This window comes from Lissotriton helveticus, chromosome 7 (genome assembly GCF_964261635.1).
Source record: "Lissotriton helveticus chromosome 7, aLisHel1.1, whole genome shotgun sequence".
Taxonomy (NCBI): domain Eukaryota; kingdom Metazoa; phylum Chordata; class Amphibia; order Caudata; family Salamandridae; genus Lissotriton; species Lissotriton helveticus.
Genome location: NC_136068.1, coordinates 186,135,155 through 186,156,806, shown reverse-complemented (window position 1 = coordinate 186,156,806; position 21,652 = coordinate 186,135,155). Strand labels below are relative to the sequence as shown.

The 21,652-nt window shown below is 45.0% G+C and overlaps 1 protein-coding gene across 1 annotated transcript in view; it reads right to left on the bottom strand.

Moving 5' to 3' along the window:
- Positions 1–21,652, bottom strand: part of CD40 (CD40 molecule) — a 136,667-nt gene that overhangs the window by 62,440 nt on the left and 52,575 nt on the right. Inside the window, exons 4-6 of the mRNA XM_078651915.1 lie at positions 19,227–19,373; positions 4,089–4,182; positions 3,734–3,795 (exon numbers count right to left, since the gene is read on the bottom strand). Of these exons, the coding sequence (XP_078508041.1) occupies positions 3,734–3,795; positions 4,089–4,182; positions 19,227–19,373 (303 nt within the window). The remainder of the gene's footprint in view (positions 1–3,733; positions 3,796–4,088; positions 4,183–19,226; positions 19,374–21,652) is intronic.

Below are 21,652 nucleotides of genomic sequence, written 5' to 3'. Positions count from 1 at the left end.
ATTAGACCAGCACACATTTTTGAATCGATTACTATTTTCTCAATATTGGATTACATACATCAAAGAGTTTAAAACTAGTGGTAGCAATGGTAGTCAATGGACAATGTTGAAACACATCTAAGCGATGAGGTGTGATGGGTGGCTGAAGAAAAACCCAGGGGTACATGCCGGTTCTCAGTGTGGGAATAAAGGAATTATGGCATAAAACCAGATACGTCACCTGACCAGATTGCAGTGCAGTGCTGGGTCTGCACAGCTATTCACTTGGGGGAGCCATCCAATATAATTAGGGATCCTGATGTTGGGTGTGAACTGCAACTCTTTGCAACTAGTTGCAAGATGCTGGGATGGAGGCCTACAAGGGATGTCTCTCTTCATTCACTTTTGCTATGTGTTTGAATTGTGACACATAATCTTTGAAAGGTCAGGTGATACCATATCAAAATAATGGCACAATCTGAAAGGGTGGAGAGCCGTTCTTTGGACTTGGTAGTATGACTTTACAATGCACGCCTATAGCACGCATCCTTTACCAGCAATGCCCTTACCACGCAACTCCTTTACCAGGAATGCCTTTACAATGCATATGACTTTAGAATGCATACCTTTACCATGCAAGGTAAGTAAACCCATACCTATATATATCCCATCTTTAAAAAAAATTGATTTGAATGTTTTTCTATATTAGGAGAGCGCCCCAATCCCCCTGTTTAATTACTTTAATCACTGATATATTTTCTTGTTTGTTGCAAGGAATGGGTGAATGCCTTATTATTGTCCCTTTTTCCTTGCAACTTGCGAGGAATAAAAATATTGATCTACTAGCAAATGTATTTGTAAAATGCAAAGTCGTTGTTATCGAAGGAAGTTTTGTTTTTTCTTGTATGAAAAAAACCTGCAACTTTATGCAAGTTGGAACATCTATTGTAAGGAAGAGAGTCAAGAGTTGTATAACACAGCTTTCACACCATACGCTTGTTCACTTTTACCCTTAAAGGCAATGGGCCTCATTTATGTGGCCACTGCGGCAATTTCGTGCCACTGGAACGTCACTTTTTTGATCATCCGATGGCGCAATGTGCCACTGCATATTTACAAGGCCATGTAAAGCCACTTTACATGGCTTTTAATGACCTTGTAAATATGTGACCCTTTCATGCAGAACACTGCATGAAAGGGGCAGTTCCATGGGTGTTATTGTGGGTGTTCCCAAGCAACACCCACGGAATATGAAGCATTCCCAGATTTATGGGGAATCATAAACCTAGCAATGTGTCAGAATCTAATGGCACCCCAGGGGTGGCATTAGGGAGGGCAATGAGGAGAAATATTTTCACTTCTCCTCGTTTTTCCTTTTTCTATGTGTGCTGCATTGTACAGCGCACATAGAAAGAGGTAATCGCATGAATTAATTAATTTTGTGCAGGAATGTGTCCCTTCCTGCACAAAACCAATAAGCTCCACAACACAGGCACCCTTGCAGCATGGTGCAAGGGTGCCTGTGTTGGCTCATGGCAGCCCATTGTGCACCAGCGCAGGTGAAAAGGGCAGGAATGCGCCATATCTTATAGATACAGATCTCATAGATTCCTTGCGACGCTGCCCTGTGCCAAAACCTTATAAATGAGGCCCTATGTATGCAATTTGTTAGCAATCAATATTATCAGGTTATAATATAAGCCATTGAATTAGTGGAAGAGCCGACCCAGGAGTGTGTGTTTCTCAGTTGTGTTATTAGTGTTATTGGTCTGGCAAATGAGGATTGAGAGTTATTGCAGTAATGTCTGATGACCTGTGTCCCCGCTTTCTTTAGGCGTTCCGGTTGATGTATATTTTACCTCTTACTCTGTCCACGTAATCACAAGAGGTTTTCCTATCATTCTGGCACACCTCCCCTGTGAGGTTTATCTTTTCTTTTCTGAAACTCTTCAAAAGGAGTGCAGTGTTGTGTTTGCATTCTGCACTTCTGCCCTCAAGAGGTGTTTAGAGACCTAAGAGGTACTGAAAAGACCTGACACCAAAAGGGTGGCAACAGAGTATTGTATTAGGTGGACAGAAGTAGGATTTGTGGATTTAACAACTGATGTAATTACTAGATTCTTGGAAGGTTCCATTAAAGTGTTGTTACAGATGAGAGAGTTAAGCTAGTGTCCAGATGAATGCAAATTCCTTTTAGAAGATCTTGTATTGATCATAAGGAGACCACAGTGTGTGGCTTGAAGAGTAATGGTTTGTTGGAGTGTGCAAAAGGGCTATCAGAGGAGGGCATTCAGCTACCTTTGAGAAACTAACTCTGAAGGAGGATGGTGGCGGGTGAAATGGCTGCAGCCTCCATGTCGTCTGCAAATGGAGGTAGATACAGATTTCAATGTAGGAAGGCACGTGGAAGTTTGATTCTGGGTAGTTTGGATCAAAGTAGAGATGACCAATGTGATGAGGACAAGCAAAGTGGATGAAAAGAGGTATCAGCTTTGTAATGACGAAAAGAAGCACACCATTGGTGTACCCAAATGTTGAAGGTTCAGTTTCCATGGCAATCCCCTGGTGGCCGATCTAAGCATTTTGTAACCAAGACAGTTAAAAATGCTAGATCTACTTGTTAAGTGCTAAAGGGTGGTCGGAGGTGGAGTAGTGACTGTGTAAGGAAATTATAGTGGTGTGTTGTGTTGTCACATCATGTCAAGCCATATTCCACTGAGGGTTGGGTGTTTGCAATATCCTTACAGAGTGAGTTGAGGCCCTGCGCCCCTTCTGGCAGTCTCCTCCTCTTTGGCCTACCTCTTGTGTAAAGTCAAAATATTCACCATCTACTGGTTCTCTGGTGTCTGTTCGCTGTGCCATTCCTTCTCTAGTTTTCGGCAGGTATGTGTGAAGGTCTGGAGTTCTGCAATTCTGCAGAGAACCAGCTGGCATGCTTGGTGGTGTGTCTGTTGGAGAGTTTCTTGAACGGGGCGAGAGTGTTGGGGCAGTAGTTGATCCAACGCCTGAGGTTGCTGGTGACGGTGGCGGGGTCGGTGGGGTCAGCGGGTGGGCGTTGGGCGAGGGCGGTGTCTAGCTGGTCTTTGGTGATTTTGCTCCAGCTGCGGCGGGGGGGCCTGTTGGGTGCGGTGGTGTGTGGTGGGTTTCTGGATGGTGAAGTGGATGCAGCGATGGTCGGTCTAGTTGAGTTTGGTGGTGTGGCTGAAGGAGATGTGGGGGCATGCGGAGAAGATGGGGTCAAGTACGTGGCCGGCGGAGTGGGTGGGCACAGTGATGAGCTGTCTGAGTCCGAGGTTGGCGAGGTTGTCGGTCAGGGTGGTGGAGTTGGTGTCGTTGTTGTTCTCGAGGTGGAAGACCATGTCTCCGAGGAGGATGTAGTCCGTGGAGGCGAGGGCGTGCGTGCTGAAAAACAATTTACTTTGTGCACGCTGCAACGTCAACTCGGCGATGCAGCGCTCACAATGTAAATTGTTTTATTTATTTATTTACTTAACTCTGTTAGGCCGTATAGCGGAGTTTACTACCCCAACCTGCCACTCCCACGCCCTGCCTCACCGCCCCGCAGCACTCTCTCGGCGAGCCGCCACTGAATACCGAAGCTTCAGTGATAAATAAGCCTTGCAGAAGGTGAAGCAGAGCACAACAGCAATATCACATACAGTATGACGCAGAGAGTAGGAACCGCGAGATTTGGTGCAGATGGACCCACTAAATGCCACACAATTTAGAGCATGCCCTACTAGAAAGAACTTACCACAGGTAACATCAGAGAACGCCGATCCAGGCACCATCACCACCTGATTCTGCTTCTCACACCTACAAGAAGAAAAGGCAGTTTGAGGGTTGGAACAGAGGGTTAGCGTCTGTGTACAAACCTTATTCATCGTTCATTTCTAGAGGGACAACCAGGCAATACTTTTACCCTCTCCTTTATGAACAGTAAAAGAGGTAAATGTGTAGAAGGAGCTGAAGACCTGCTACACCATGATCAAAAGTGACATTCTTTCCACCATCCTGTGTGTGAGGTCTTTTGGGACAGGGTGAGTCCAAAATGTGGGCATGAGATGGGGAACGCGAGCTTACTATGGCCCACTGGAGTGTCAGCATACCTGGTCCAGGGGCGACAGGGTTCAGTGAGGGATGTCTCGTTGGAGAAGTACTCTGTTGGACACGGCTCACATCTTGTGTCATCCACTTTATTAGCTGTGAAGAAACGAAGCAAAATAATCACATCTGAGCTAGATGGAAAAACAAGGCAGGGGGAGGGAGCAAGAAACAATATAAGAGGTTACAAGGCCTAGAAGGAGAGTCTCTGTGAAGTGGATTTCTTTTAAACATTGTTTTTATTGACATTCATGGATAGTAGTTACATACTCAATACTATGTGTTTTAAACATCTCCAGTGGATTTCTAGGCATAAACTGTCATTGCTGCAAAACAATGGTGGTACCAGCAGTATAAGAACTCAATCTACAGTTTTATCATATATACAAACAATGTCAAACTGTAACCTTTTAAAGTCCTTCCCCCACTCCTTCCCATCTGCCTGATTCACTGGGAATATTGTGTTGCACTCAAACACTGTTGATGCAAGCCATCATTTCCGTAGTTAAGAGATAAGTATGTCGAAGAGCTCCCTCTAGGATCATATACTAGTCTGTTAAATACAAGATGTAACCAAACACACCTATATAGTAGAAAAAGGGATGGGTCAAGTCTATGTATGTATCCCATATTTGCAAAGCACAAACGAATCACCCTTAGGGGTCTCAAGGTGCTGGGGGCCGTCAGGAAGATTAACCCCCAGATTCATCAAAGTCATGTTTTGCGAGTCCTTAATAGCGAATTTTAAGGATTCGCTATTAAAGACTCGCAAAACGGGATGCATGTAGGAATCGCAATGTTATTTGCGATTCCTACTGATTCCTTTTTTGCTAATCGCAAATAAGGAATGGCTTATGAATGGGAATTCATTCCTTATTTGCGATTAGCAAATAGCGAATCGCAAATGTGCCGCAATTTCAAGGGTGCCAGGGTGCCCAAAGGACACCCTGTTGCACCCCTGAAATGGTAATGTTCACTGGTGTTGCGCACACACATGTCCCAAGGACATGTGTGTGCATAATATACAACTTAGAAAAATGCACTAAAGTGCATATTTCTAAGTTTTTTCTATTTACCACGTAGTTTCACTTCGCGGTAAATAGCGGCCCCAGATTGCGAATTCGCAATCTTGGAATGGTTCATGCATTGCATTTAAGGAATCGCAAATTGCGATTCCTTAAATGCAATCGCAATTTGAGAACTCACAATTATTTGCAAATTCTTAAATTGCGAGTGCATGAACCCTTGATGCATCTCAAATGCCATTTTTGCGGGCGCAAACGGACGAATTTGGCGATTCGCACTGTTTGCGCTCACAAAAATGCTTGATGCATCTACCTGTAAGTGAGCTATTGCCCAGAGTTACAAGTTGCTGAGCTGAGCTGCCGCTGGGGATTGAACCGTGAGTGCCATGCTCCGCAGCCAGCCGCTCTGGCCGCTGCACCACATCTCTATGCCTCCAGTCAATGTGGACGTCAGAAGCAGATCACGGCAGATGGATATCGTATTTGGTGATGTACTTAAATTGCTCCAGGAGCATATTCTGTGCCTGGCTGACACAATGATTTCTTCGGCCCACTCGCTCCTCCCTGTGAAGCAATGTGCTCTCCATGAAACTACTGTTCGATACATTGTGATAGACCGTTTAGCCATGAGCAGGGCAAGGTCAAGGAATGTGACTGATGGTCTCTCAAAATAGGGGCAAGAAAAGAGACCCAACAGTGCTCCGCCAGGAGAATTCGATATTAACAGGCCAGTCGAGGTGGTCAATATTTGCAGTGTTCGGGATCTGTAAGGAAGGAGTAAGGAGAAAACCCAGAGCATATGAAGGAGGTCAGCGTTAGGAAGCGAACAGCAGGGGCAGCCCGCAGCAGAGCCTGGGAATATTCTGTTGATCCAGGCTGGTGTGAGATGGGCTCTATTTACAATGTTAAATTTAATATATTTGAAGCAGGACCCCCCTAGACACTTTATGGGAGTGTTCCAGTATTTAAGCCTAGTGCACGCCGTGAAACGGTGTAGCTAGGTCTGTCTCCCAAGCGGCTCTGAGATGTGCCCAGGATTTGTAGATCTGTTGTATGAATGGTCTGTGTGACATAGATAATCAAGGAAACATGGTAAAGAGATGCAAGAAAAAGGGGAGAGAGAGATAACTGGAAAGAGGGTAGGAGAGGAGAAAGGGACTGATAACAGAAGACAGCAAGGAAAGAGAAAGATCAAGGGAGAGGCAGAACACAAGCATTGGCATAGCCAATAGGTCTTGCATTTGGGACCTGATAAGTGTCTAGCCATGTAACAGTTGGTGTTGTTGCACCCGGACATTCTGCTGCATAACTAAATACTTATACTGTCCAAAAAGCGAGACATATTGGCTATGCCAATGCTTGTTTGTTTTTTGTTGCTGTTTTGTTTAAGTTGCCAGATCTACAATAGCTGGACATGGTTTTTGTTAACAGTTCTTTTCATCAAATGAACTTGCATAGCTCTAAATGTTGTTTCCATTCTGGTTGTAGGAAACAGTCATTCCCGGGGTGTGGGGGCTGCCTAGCTGTGCGCATGCGCCGAACTTTGCAAATGAGAAAATGTCTGATGCAGGCGCAATTTACAAGTGTGGAGTGAGTGAGCCCCAGGCAGCGTGACTCACTCACACAGGAGTTCATGCACTGCACCTGCATACTCAGCATGGTTTAAGGAAACTCAACCCACTCCCTCCCAGGCAACAAACACATATTTACCAAGAAACTCTGAGAAGAGCCTGCCTGCTGCACTGACGGCTGGTGGTGTGTGTGCCTGGTGAAAGTGTGCACTGACGGCTGGTGCTGTGTGTGCCTGGTGGAAGCGTGCACTGATGGCTGGTGGTGTATGTGCCTGGTGAAAGTGTGCATTGATGGCTGGTGGTGTGTGTGCCTGTTGGAAGCGTGCACTGACGGATGGTGGTGTGTGTGCCCTGATGGCTGGTGGTGTGTATGCCTGGTGGAAGCGTGCACTGATGGCTGGTGGTGTGTATGCCTGCTGGAAGCTGCACTGACGGCTGGTGGTGTGTATGACTGGTGGAAGCGTGCACTGACGGCTGGTGGTGTGTGTGCCTGGTGGAAGTGTGCACTGATCGCTGGTGGTGTGTATGCCTGGTGGAAGAGTGCACTGACAGCTGGTGGTGTGTGTGCCTGGTGGAAGCGTGCACTGACTGCTGCTGGTGTGTGTGCCTAGTGGAAGTGTGCACTGACAGCTGGTGGTGTGTGTGCCTGGTGGAAGAGTGCACTGACGGCTGGTGGTTTGTGTGCCTGGTGAAAGCGTGCACTGACGGATGGTGGTGCGTGTGCCTGGTAGAAGCGTGCACTAACGGCTGGTGGTGCGTGTGCCTGGTGGAAGCGTGCACTGGCGGCTGGTGGAAGTGTGCACTGATGGCTGGTGGTGTGTATGCCTGGTGGAAGCGTGCACTGATGGCTGGTGGTGTGTGTGCCTGGTGAAAGAGTGCACTGACGGCTGGTGGTGTGTATGCCTGGTGGAAGTGTCCACTGACGGCTGGTGATGTGTGTGCCTGGTGGAAGCGTGCACTGAATGACTTCTAATCATTTATGACTTCTAGCTATGATCCAATGCTTTGGATTTAATGTTTAAGGTTTGCGTTTTTTTAGTAACGTAGTTCATATGTAAAAAAATGTGTGTATGTAAGTACAGGTTTGACAAGCTCAATGCGCGCACTCTATTTCTTTACGAATAAGAAAACGGAACACTTTAATCACAAAAGCATTATTAATTATAAGATGAGAATGGCATGTCACTAAAAAAAGGTGGGGGGAGAGTGAAGCTGCTGGCAGACTCTGACCTTGAAGTCTATAGGTGGGGGCCATAGAAACGAGCAGCCCAGAGTAGAAAGGGAGACAGGGACACTTGTTTTCAAGAAATGAAATGCACTGTTCATACCCTATTGATAAAATTCCATGGCATGAATAGTGGTGAGGCTTGCAAACAGGAGCAGTTTCCCTCCTCCCTGTCCAAAGGGAGGGGTCGAGAGGGGAAAGAGCAGGCTGGAGAAGGTCCGCGCTGGGTTGTTTTTTCAACTTTGGAGATAAAGAGAATAGAATGCAGAGGGAGGAGAGAACAGCCAGGGCCATTGACCCAGAGAGGAAAGCCATATGGCGCCTCTGCTCGCGCGCAGCTGGGCACATGCACGCAAGCTCTAGGCCGCAGTGGTAGCATTTTCTGAAACCCTTACTAAAAGTCTCGCCAGAGCACAGCGCATGCGCTGCTCTATGCTTGACCTAAAAATGAGGGAAACATAGTAAGGAGCAGCTATTAGAAAAGAGACAGGGCATGGAGGAGTGAGAGAAGGAAAGAGAAAAAAAGGAGGGAGTGAAAGAAAGAGAAAGACAAAAGGGACCAAACATTATGCAGAAAGTGAAAGACAAATGCATACATATATGTATATATATATATATATATATATATATATTACCTACTGGCGATAGCCAGTAGGTATATATAGTTAGGATTTTTTTCCTATGGGATTTTTGAAAATTCTATGTCGAATAACTTTGGCGTTTGAGGACAGAATTGGCTGAAATTTTCAGGAAAATGGAACATTTTGTTTCTGAGCAGCCCCCGAAAATTTGGGGGGGTTTCGTCAAGGGGGGGCCGAGAAAAAAGGGGGGTCCCAAAACGTGTTTTTCCCATGCAATTTTCCATAGGGCGGTTGGCCTCACTTTTAGCCTGAACGGCTGAATGGATTTACACCAAACTTGGCAAAATTGTAGGGACTGGTAGCCCGATGTGCCTTTGCTATGTCTCAAGATATAGGCTCCAGTGGTTTTTACGAAAATTAACTTTGAAAAATATATATTGGGCTACATTGGGCTATATATATGTTGGAGCCCAAATGTAGCCCAATGTAGCCCAATGTAGCCCAAAGATGGCCACCAGAGACAAAAAAAACAAATGTAGCCCAAATATCAGCCAGATGTAGCCCAACTATAGCCCAATGACAGAATGTCCCAGAGTGTTCTAAAGAACAACTAGAGTGCTAACAGTCCTACTTATTACAAAGGTATGGCACACCTGAAGCCATCTTCATTGGAATAAAGTGGTAACTCTTAAAACATTTAATTTAAAAAGGAACAAAATGAGGGGGTTCATTTTGCCATAGAAAGTATGATTAGCGAATATATGACGAAATCCCGCATACCATCAGTCCGCAAAAAAAATCCTGCATGTACTATTAGGCCGCAAATTCAAATAACGAAAACTTTTAGAACGAATATGCCTTTAGCATACACTAAACAACTAAACTACCCTAAACCCTAAAACACTACCCCCAGCATGACCCTACACTACACAAACAGTACAACACTACCCTAAACCCTAAAACACTACCCCCAGCATGACCCTACACTACGCAAACACTACAACACTACCCTAAACCCTAAAACACTACCCCCAGCATGACCCTACACTACGCAAACACTACAACACAACCCTAAACCCTAAAACACTACCCCCAGCATGACCCTACACTACGCAAACACTACAACACAACCCTAAACCCTAAAACACTACCCCCAGCATGACCCTACACTATGCAAACACTACAACACTACCCTAAACCGTAAAACACTACCCCCAGCATGACCCTACACTACGCAAACACTACAACACTACCCAAAACCCTAAAACACTACACCCAAGCATGACCGTACACTACGCAAACACTACAACACTACCCTAAACCCTAAAACACTACCCCCAGCATGACCCTACACTACGCAAACACTACAATACTACCCAAAACCCTAAAACACTACGCCCCAGCATGACCCTACACTACGCAAACACTACAACACTACCCTAAACCCTAAAACACTACCCCAGCATGACCCTACACTACGCAAACACTACAACACTACCCTAAACCCTAAAACACTACCCCCAGCATGACCCTACACTACGCAAACACTACAACACTACCCTAAACCCTAAAACACTACCCCCAGCATGACCCTACACTACGCAAACACTACAACACTACCCTAAACCCTAAAACACTACCCCCAGCATGACCCTACACTACGCAAACACTACAACACTACCCAAAACCCTAAAACACTACCCCCAGCATGACCCTACACTACGCAAACACTACAACACTACCCAAAACCCTAAAACACTACCCCCCAGCATGACTCTACACTACGCAAACACTACAACACTACCCAAAACCCTAAAACACTACCCCCAGCATGACACTACACTACGCAAACACTACAACACTACCCAAAACCCTAAAACACTACCCCCAGCATGACCCTACACTACGCAAACAATACAACACTACCCAAAACCCTAAAACACTACACCCCAGCATGACCCTACACTACGCAAACACTACAACACTACCCTAAACCCTAAAACACTACCCCCAGCATGACCCTACACTACGCAAACACTACAACACTACCCTAAACCCTAAAACACTACCCCCAGCATGACCCTACACTACGCAAACACTACAACACTACCCTAAACCCTAAAACACTACCCCCAGCATGACCCTACACTACGCAAACACTACAACACTACCCTAAACCCTAAAACACTACCCCCAGCATGACCCTACACTACGCAAACACTACAACACTACCCAAAACCCTAAAACACTACCACCAGCATGACCCTACACTACGCAAACACTACAACACTACCCAAAACCCTAAAACACTACCCCCCAGCATGACCCTACACTACGCAAACACTACAACACTACCCAAAACCCTAAAACACTACCCCCAGCATGACACTACACTACGCAAACACTACAACACTACCCAAAACCCTAAAACACTACCCCCAGCATGACCCTACACTACGCAAACACTACAACACTACCCAAAACCCTAAAACACTACACCCCAGCATGACCCTACACTACGCAAACACTACAACACTACCCAAAACCCTAAAACACTACACCCCAGCATGACCCTACACTACGCAAACACTACAACACTACCCAAAACCCTAAAACACTACCCCTAGCATGACCCTACACTACGCAAACACTACAACACTACCCAAAACCCTAAAACACTACCCCCAGCATGACCCTACACTACGCAAACTACCCTAAACCCTAAAATACTACACCCCAGCATGACCCTACACTACGCAAACACTACAACACTACCCAAAACCCTAAAACACTACCCCCAGCATGACCCTACACTACGCAAACACTACAACACTATCCTAAACCCTAAAACACTACGCCCAGCATGACCCTACACTACGCAAACACTACAACACTACCCTAAACCCTAAAACACTAGCCCCAGCATGACCCTACACTACGCAAACACTACAACACAACCCTAAACCCTAAAACACTACCCCCAGCATGACCCTACACTACGCAAACACTACAACACTACCCTAAACCCTAAAACACTACCCCCAGCATGACCCTACACTACGCAAACACTACAACACTACCCTAAACCCTAAAACACTACCCCCAGCATGACCCTACACTACGCAAACACTACAACACTACCCAAAACCCTAAAACACTACCCCCAGCATGACCCTACACTACGCAAACACTACAACACTATCCTAAACCCTAAAACACTACACCCCAGCATGACCCTACACTACGCAAACACTACAACACTACCCAAAACCCTAAAACACTACCCCCAGCATGACCCTACACTACGCAAACACTACAACACTACCCTAAACCCTAAAACACTACCCCCAGCATGACCCTACACTACGCAAACACTACAACACTACCCTAAACCCTAAAACACTACCCACAGCATGACCCTACACTACGCAAACACTACAACACTACCCTAAACCCTAAAACACTACCCCCAGCATGACCCTACACTACGCAAACACTACAACACTACCCTAAACCCTAAAACACTACCCCCAGCATGACCCTACACTACGCAAACACTACAACACTACCCAAAACCCTAAAACACTACCCCCAGCATGACCCTACACTACGCAAACACTACAACACTACCCAAAACCCTAAAACACTACCCCCCAGCATGACCCTACACTACGCAAACACTACAACACTACCCAAAACCCTAAAACACTACCCCCAGCATGACACTACACTACGCAAACACTACAACACTACCCAAAACCCTAAAACACTACCCCCAGCATGACCCTACACTACGCAAACAATACAACACTACCCAAAACCCTAAAACACTACACCCCAGCATGACCCTACACTACGCAAACACTACAACACTACCCTAAACCCTAAAACACTACCCCCAGCATGACCCTACACTACGCAAACACTACAACACTACCCTAAACCCTAAAACACTACCCCCAGCATGACCCTACACTACGCAAACACTACAACACTACCCTAAACCCTAAAACACTACCCCCAGCATGACCCTACACTACGCAAACACTACAACACTACCCTAAACCCTAAAACACTACCCCCAGCATGACCCTACACTACGCAAACACTACAACACTACCCAAAACCCTAAAACACTACCCCCAGCATGACCCTACACTACGCAAACACTACAACACTACCCAAAACCCTAAAACACTACCCCCCAGCATGACCCTACACTACGCAAACACTACAACACTACCCAAAACCCTAAAACACTACCCCCAGCATGACACTACACTACGCAAACACTACAACACTACCCAAAACCCTAAAACACTACCCCCAGCATGACCCTACACTACGCAAACACTACAACACTACCCAAAACCCTAAAACACTACACCCCAGCATGACCCTACACTACGCAAACACTACAACACTACCCAAAACCCTAAAACACTACACCCCAGCATGACCCTACACTACGCAAACACTACAACACTACCCAAAACCCTAAAACACTACCCCTAGCATGACCCTACACTACGCAAACACTACAACACTACCCAAAACCCTAAAACACTACCCCCAGCATGACCCTACACTACGCAAACTACCCTAAACCCTAAAATACTACACCCCAGCATGACCCTACACTACGCAAACACTACAACACTACCCAAAACCCTAAAACACTACCCCCAGCATGACCCTACACTACGCAAACACTACAACACTATCCTAAACCCTAAAACACTACGCCCAGCATGACCCTACACTACGCAAACACTACAACACTACCCTAAACCCTAAAACACTAGCCCCAGCATGACCCTACACTACGCAAACACTACAACACAACCATAAACCCTAAAACACTACCCCCAGCATGACCCTACACTACGCAAACACTACAACACTACCCTAAACCCTAAAACACTACCCCCAGCATGACCCTACACTACGCAAACACTACAACACAACCCTAAACCCTAAAACACTACCCCCAGCATGACCCTACACTAAACAACCACCACAACTCTACACTACACTAACACAACACTACACTACACAACACTACACTACACTACACAATCACTAACCCACGAAAAAATTAACACAAACCCACTTACCTCTCTCGTCATCGTGGTTTTCACAACGCAAATGCATTTACCATACATGCCTTTAAAACGTAATTCTTTGTAAAGGCATGCGCGATAAATGCACATGCGTTTTGAAAAAATGCGGGATAATGGTATGCGAGGTCAATGACCTTGCGGAATAATGGTATGCGGACTGAAAGTCTGCGGGATAAAAAATGCGGGAAAATGGCTGCAAACCATGATTAGCAGCAGACTTCCCTGGTGAGCACTAGCTTTACTACAGTGATCTAATGAGCAACTAGAGTGCTAACATTCAGAATTTATGGCAAATGTGTGACACATCTGAATGCCTTCTTGATAGAACCAAAGTAAACAAGCATTGAAAATGCAATAGATCTCGCCCTCGTTTAAGTTAAAGCCATTCTGTTTGTAATGAGGTGGCTTTTTAGCTTTGCTTTTATTAGTGTTTTTAAAACTTTCATGTAAATAACATGCATATGTATGCATATATGTATATGTATGCATGCATTTATATTTATATAGATATGCAGATTATATATGTTTATATATGTATATTACCTACTGGCGATAGCCAGTGGGTATATATAGTTAGGATTTTTTCTCTATTGGATTTCTGAAAATTCTATGTCTAATAACTTTGGCGTTTGTGGACGGAATTGGCTGAAATTATCAGGAAAATGGCACATTTTGTTTCTGAGCAGCCCCTGAAAATTTGGGGGGGTTTCGTCAAGGGGGGGGCCGAGAAAAAAGGGGGGTCCCAAAACGCGTTTTTCCCATTCATTTTTCCATAGGGCGGTTGGACTCACTTTTAGCTCGAACGGCTGAATAGATTTACATGAAACTTGGCAAAATTGTAGATATGGTTTGCCCGACGTGCCTTTGCTATGTCTCAATATATGTGCTCCAGTGGATTTTGAGAAATTAACGTTTAAAAAAATATATATATCTGTGACAGCGCTCCGGTTAGCGCCCCGGTTCGCGTACCTGACGCGTAACGGAACTTCGCGAAGCGAAGCTGATTGGCTCTCCGGTGTCTGTCAACATTCTAAACAGTCCGGAGCGGCCGCCATCTTGTCTCTCGGTACGATCGAGAGACAAGATGTGGTGAAAAACGAAGGGGGAAATGAAGGAAAGGGGGAAAGGTAGACCACTCCTGACCCCCTAGGATTGATGAGGGGGATATTAAAGTGCCCCGCGGGGCAAAAAATAAAAAATAAATTTTTTTGCGATTTTACGCCGTAGAGGCGCGTCCCGGTACGCGAACCGGGCAGCTCACCGGGCAGCTAACCGGGCAGCTAACCGGCAGCGTAGCTGTCAACATTGTAAACAGTCCGGAGCGGCCGCCATCTTGTCTCTCGGTAGGTTCGAGAGACAAGATGTGGTGAAAAAAGAAGGGGGAAATGAAGGAAAGGGGGCAAGGTAAACCCCTCCTGACCCCCTAGGATTGATGAGGGGGATATTAAAGTCCCCCGCGATTTTTCGCGGTAGAGGCGCTTCCCGGTACGCGAACCGGGCAGCTAACCGGCAGCGTAACGGGAGTCCGCCATCTTGTGTTTTTGGAGCGTCCGGTTCGCGTACCGGGTAGCGTCCCGGTAAGCGTAACAAGGGGAAAACCAAGAGAAACAGTAAAAAAAAAATTAAGGGAATAGATTTCCAGCAAACTTGGCAAAATTGTAGGGACTGTTTGTTTGATGTGCCTTTGCAAGGCCTCAAGATATGTGCACGTGTGGATTTTGTCTAATTAAGGTTAAAAAAAATATATATCTGTAAGCGTGCTCCGGCACGCTTACGTTACGGGTTTTGTTTGCGCTGCAGAGCCGATACGTCACGGTTATGCGACGCGTCATGAGGCGTCTCACGTGGCTACGTGATACGTCACGTAATAAAGAATATATTTTACAGCTATAGATATTAGCTTTTAAAAAACCAATGAAATTCACTGAAAAAACCATAGGTTATAGACCATATATAGTTAGGAATTTGCATTTACAAAACCTTGAAAATTCACTGAAAAAACCATAGGTTAGAGACCATATATAGTTAGCTGGACATTTTATTGACATAAAACCAATGAAATTCCATATATAGTTAGTTGCACTAACTATATATCGCGCACCCGCAATCCACTGCTGATGATGTCACATATTACATCATTCATGACATGGTCAGTGACATCACTGATGACATCACTGATGACATCTCAAATGACATCACTGATGACATCTCAAATGACATCACTGATGACATCATGACACACCAATACCAGTTACTACATACGCACTCACTGATTCCTACGTCTACACACACATTCACTCATTCACCCATACAATCACTCATACATACAGTCACTCATTATTACAACACTATCATATGCACTCATACACCTATGCAGACACTCACACACTGCCACTCATCCATGGAGTTACTCACACACCTAGTCAGTCCTGTAAAGAATCAATCACACTTCCATTTCCTCATCTATACAGTTAAACACAGAACACCATACTTCAGTGACATCACTGATGACATCACTGATGACATCTCAAATGACATCACTGATGACATCTCAAATGACATCACTGATGACATCATGACACACCAATACCAGTTACTACATACGCACTCACTGATTCCTACGTCTACACACACATTCACTCATTCACCCATACAATCACTCATACATACAGTCACTCATTATTACAACACTATCATATGCACTCATACACCTAGTCAGTCCTGTGAAGAATCAATCACACTTCGATTTCCTCATCTATACAGTTAAACACAGAACACCATACTTTTCACACATATACTAACACATACTTACTCTCTTATACAATCACTGATACAAGTACACATTGATATGCACAGAGTCACACACCTCCCAGCCAGCCACACACACACTCAGTCTTCCATACATCCACTCATTCTTCAATATGTAAAACATATTTAAACTTTACAAAAACACACAGACACTAGATGATGTCATCAGTGATGTCATTTGAGATGTCATCAGTGATGTCATTTGAGATGTCATCAGTGATGTCATCAGTGATGTCACTGACCATGTCATGAATGATGTAATATGTGACATCATCAGCAGTGGATTGCGGGTAGTTAGTGCAACTAACTATATATGGAATTTCATTGGTTTTATGTCAATAAAATGTCCAGCTAACTATATATGGTCTCTAACCTATGGTTTTTTAAGTGAATTTTCAAGGTTTTGTAAATGCAAATTCCTAACTATATATGGTCTATAACCTATGGTTTTTTCAGTGATATATATATATATATATATATATACACACACACACACACACACACACACATATATATATATACACACACACACACACACATATATATATACACACACATATATATATATTTATATAGAGAGAGGGGAAGAGTGAATGTGTGACAAAGTAGAAGGGGGAGACAATGAAAGAGTTGAAAGAAAGTGAAACAAAAAAGTAAGATTGTGAACTAGAGTCTGTGTGAGACGAAAGGAGAAAAGTCAGGTGAAAAACGGTAGGAATAGTTACTGGATCAAGCAAATAGGTAGGAGGTGGGAAAATAACATACAAAACGTGGTAATCTACACCCCTCTGTTATTTGAAGGTCGGAACACGCTAGCTATTCAGTGTGTTTCTGCAACTGATTACCACACTGGGGAGCAAAAATGACGAGGTAGCTGTGCAACCGTGTTTGTGCTACTGTGGCGCATTTGAAAACTCCTTGTTTTACTATTTGTGTGGCCAGTCAATACCAGCTAAACACTTGACAGGAATTCATGGAAACGAGAAAGAGTGTGATTTTATTTGGGCGCTAGAGGTAAAATGTGTACATGTTTGTTTTAGTATTGTCTACCCCCTTGTAGGTTTCGCCCAGAAGCTGTCTCAAATACACACTTCAGTGGTCTCTATCTACAGGACTATCCTCACACTTCTAAGACTGCAAGGAAACAAAACAAATTAACAACACCCTGCCTACAATATTTTTGCAGGTAAATATTTTGTCACTTGATAATATAACATACATCTCACCTGCTGACAAGACCCTTTGAAAGTTGGAAAGAAAACGAGAAAAATCAAAATATGCATTAACATAAAGTAAGCACACATAGAGAACACTCTAAGGTGTCCTATAGTGATAGAAATGGTAAACAAGACACCTGAAAAAATAGAAAGGGAAAAGAGCGCTCTAGAAAGTAAAGGATAAAAAGACTAACTGAAAGGTTTAAAGACACCTAAAGAAAAGATATACGAGGGGCATACAAAAGAGAAAAGGATGGATGAGAAACCCATAAAAAGAGGAGAGCCATACAGAGTGAAAGAGAGGTTAAAAAGGAATTCAACAGTAAAGGAGAGGTACATTCAGACCAGCAGAAATGAAAAAAAGCAACGACTAGAGAATAAGAGTTTAAAAGAAAGACTGGCTGAAAATAAGACGCACAGAAAAAAGGAGCATAAACACCCACAAAAAAACACAAAAGCACAATCATAAAAGGGAGTAATGTTTACAATACGAGGTAAATGTCATTAGCCCAGCATGAGAAATGTAATGCGTGAAGAAAAACCTCAAATTCCAAGTGTTCCCAAGAAAAATTATATATTAGATGCAGGCAGACTTGGCACATTCTGCATCAAATTCTCCATCTACCGGAATACATCGAGCATTGTTCCCTGGTAAAGAAGTTCTGGGGGTTTGACTTCCTGAAATATACCAGTGGAAATGTTGGGAGAGTCCTGTTCTTGCTCCTCTGGTTATATTTAATCAGCCCCATACTTAAACCCGGGTCAACAAGATGGAAATATGAGGAGGTAAATGACACCAACATAAAATTTCAGATGTGTGAGAGAGAGAAATGGTAAAAAAAAAGAGAATCAAAGGAAAAGTGATTGAAAGAGAGCCACAAGGGAAGACAGTAAAGTTTTACTCAACAAGAAGAAAAATGGAAAGAAATAATTACAAGAAAAGAAAGAAGAAAAGGACCCAGAGCAGAAGTGAAATCCACAGGAAGCAGTGCTGTAGCTATACAAGAAGCAGCGGGTGCAGTGATACCAGGGCACACAGGGGCTTCAGGGGCCAACAGAACCCCAATTATAGTGGTCTTTTTCTATCCAACTAGGATAGTTTGGAGCTAATTCCATCTCTCTACAGGTCCAATGGAACCCTGGTACGCTACTAACAGAAAGGACAAGAAATACCTACAAAATAAAAAAAAGATACACAGATATTAAGAAAAGAGATACAGAGAAAGGGAGAAAAACAATAATGTTATTATCGGTAAAAGAGACAGAGACAGCGAGGTGTTGGAGGAGCACGAGGTAAAAAAGCCACCAAGAAAGGATGATGAACAAAGGGTAAAGGAGACAACCAGAAGGAGAAAGGAGAAATGAGACGCCAAGAAAAATCAATGCCAAATGAGAAAACATGTGGCAAATGAGAGAAAATAACTATGGATTAATTCATTTTCTACTACGCAAATTCGAGAACAAAAGAAATCTGCGGAATGGGCTCAAGATGGCGCCATCATTCCACGAGAAAAAGTGCCAATGCATTTTCAGTTCAAAGCAGTACGATTTAAGTAGGCCGCATCCACCCTCGAGTCACATTTTCATCCTCACCTTTTCTTGTGACCCCATAGCCAGGTTTGCACGCGCTGTCATGCACACACGTCTCGCACTGTTCGCTAGAACAATGTCGCCCCTCTGTGCACTTGCACTCAGCATCCTCCTCCGCCGTGCCTGGACGTGTCTGCTCGAAACCAGCATCTAAGGGTCGAAAAGCAAGTATTCAGCCGCTGGCGCAGGACCTATCGGGTGCCAGAGGTGCTGCAACACCCCAAGATAATATTGAAAGACTTCAGATGGCTAATGACTTCTATATAATAATTTTAAAAACGCTGGCAAGAGTATATTAAGGACCACTGGAATTATATGACAGGGGAGAATCAGATTAAGGGGCAGCATTGACTAAATTATGTGGCCAAAATATGTGGCATAATGTGGCTGATTACTGCATTATGTTGTATTTTTACACATGTTAACACTGTCTGGGTAAAATGTGCAACTCATTCGTTACAGTTTAATACTCAAATACAGCAATTGGCAATTAAAAAGTGAACAATCACCTTTTTCCTTCCCTGTGCGGTAACGTGTTGCTCTGTTTTAGCAACTTTTGTTCCATTTGAGTTAAAAAACAAATTTTGGCCTGGTAAAATCTGCAAATTAAGCAGCAGATGATGGACAATGTGTCAAAATCCATAATTATACGGAAAACGCACAAGTTACAGAATCACATAATCTGAGTGGCCCTGAGAATATTAGAGAAGTTAAAAATAAAGAAAGTGAACATCCACTGGCCGTTCACTTCAATTAGACGTGTTGAACAGGGCAGATTAATAAACAGAGGATTTTACGTTTAGATCACACCTCAAAACAAGCATTTACAATGCAACGGTTTCGCCTCTGCAAAAGTTAGAGCTATTTGCATTGTAAATGACAACATTTGTATTTATGTGTTGGTTTGGAAAACAGATAAATAAAAGGCATTGTCATTTATATTGCCATTAGCTTTATCTCTCGCAAATGAGACCTATTGTACCCTACGGACGAGCTCAGCAGACAGCAATTACTACCACACACACACACCCAGAGCCACAAACACCCAGAGCCAGCCACACACACACACACCCAGAGCCACACACACACACCCAGAGCCACACACACACACACCCAGAGCCACACACACACACACACCCAGAGCCACACACACACACCCAGAGCCACACGCACACACACCCAGAGCCACACGCACACACACCCAGAGCCACACACAAACACACACACCCAGAGCCACACACACACACACCCAGAGCCACACATACACACACACCCAGAGCCACACATACACACACACCCAGAGCCACACATACACACACACACCCAGAGCCACACATACACACATACACCCAGAGCCACACATACCCACACACACCCAGAGCCACACACCCACCCAGAGCCACACACACCCACCCAGAGCCACACACACCCACCCAGAGCCACACACACCCACCCAGAGCCACACAGACACACACCCAGAGCCACACACACACCCAGAGCCACACACACACACACACACCCAGAGCCACACACACACCCACCCACCCACCCAGAGCCACACACACACACACCCAGAGCCACACAAACACCCAGAGCCACACACACACACACACACCCAGAGCCACACACACCTACCCAGAGCCACACACACCTACCCAGAGCCACACACACCTACCCAGAGCCACACACACCCACCCAGAGCCACACACACCCACCCAGAGCCACACACACCCACCCAGAGCCACACACATCCACCCAGAGCCACACACATCCACCCAGAGTCACACACATCCACCCAGAGCCACACACACACTCAGGGGGCAGGGAAGCAAGCACAGCGAGGGGGCAGGGAAGCAAGCACAGCGAGGGGGCAGGGAAGCAAGCACAGCGAGGGGGCAGGGAAGCAAGCACAGCCAGGTGGCAGGGAAGCAAGCACAGCCAGGTGGCAGGGAAGCAAGCACAGCCAGGTTGCAGCGGAGCAAGCACAGCCAGGTTGCAGGGGAGCAAGCACAGCCAGGGGAAGGGGAACCAGGGGGCGGGGGAGCAAGCACAGCCAGGGGCGGGGAAGCAAGCACAGCCAGGGGGCAGGGAAGCGGGCAGGGGGCAGGGAAGCAAGCACAGCCAGGGGGGAAGGAAGCAAGCACAGCCATGTTTCCAGTGCTTGGCTATTCTGAACAAACCATTGGTGGACTCCCAACCGGCAACCATCCTCAGCTATATTTCCAGCGGTCGATAAGGTGGGAGTTAAGTTAGCTCCCCTGCACCATGTGACTCCAGGCATCAACCCACCCAATCTCCTTGCTGGCCCTGGTACCTTGAAACACTAAGAGATGCTATGTCTGTGCTCTACAAATAGGAATTAATAATAAATTACGGTTGTTTTGTGTGCATACCTATAATCGACGAGTGATAGAAGGGGGGGCAGAGCT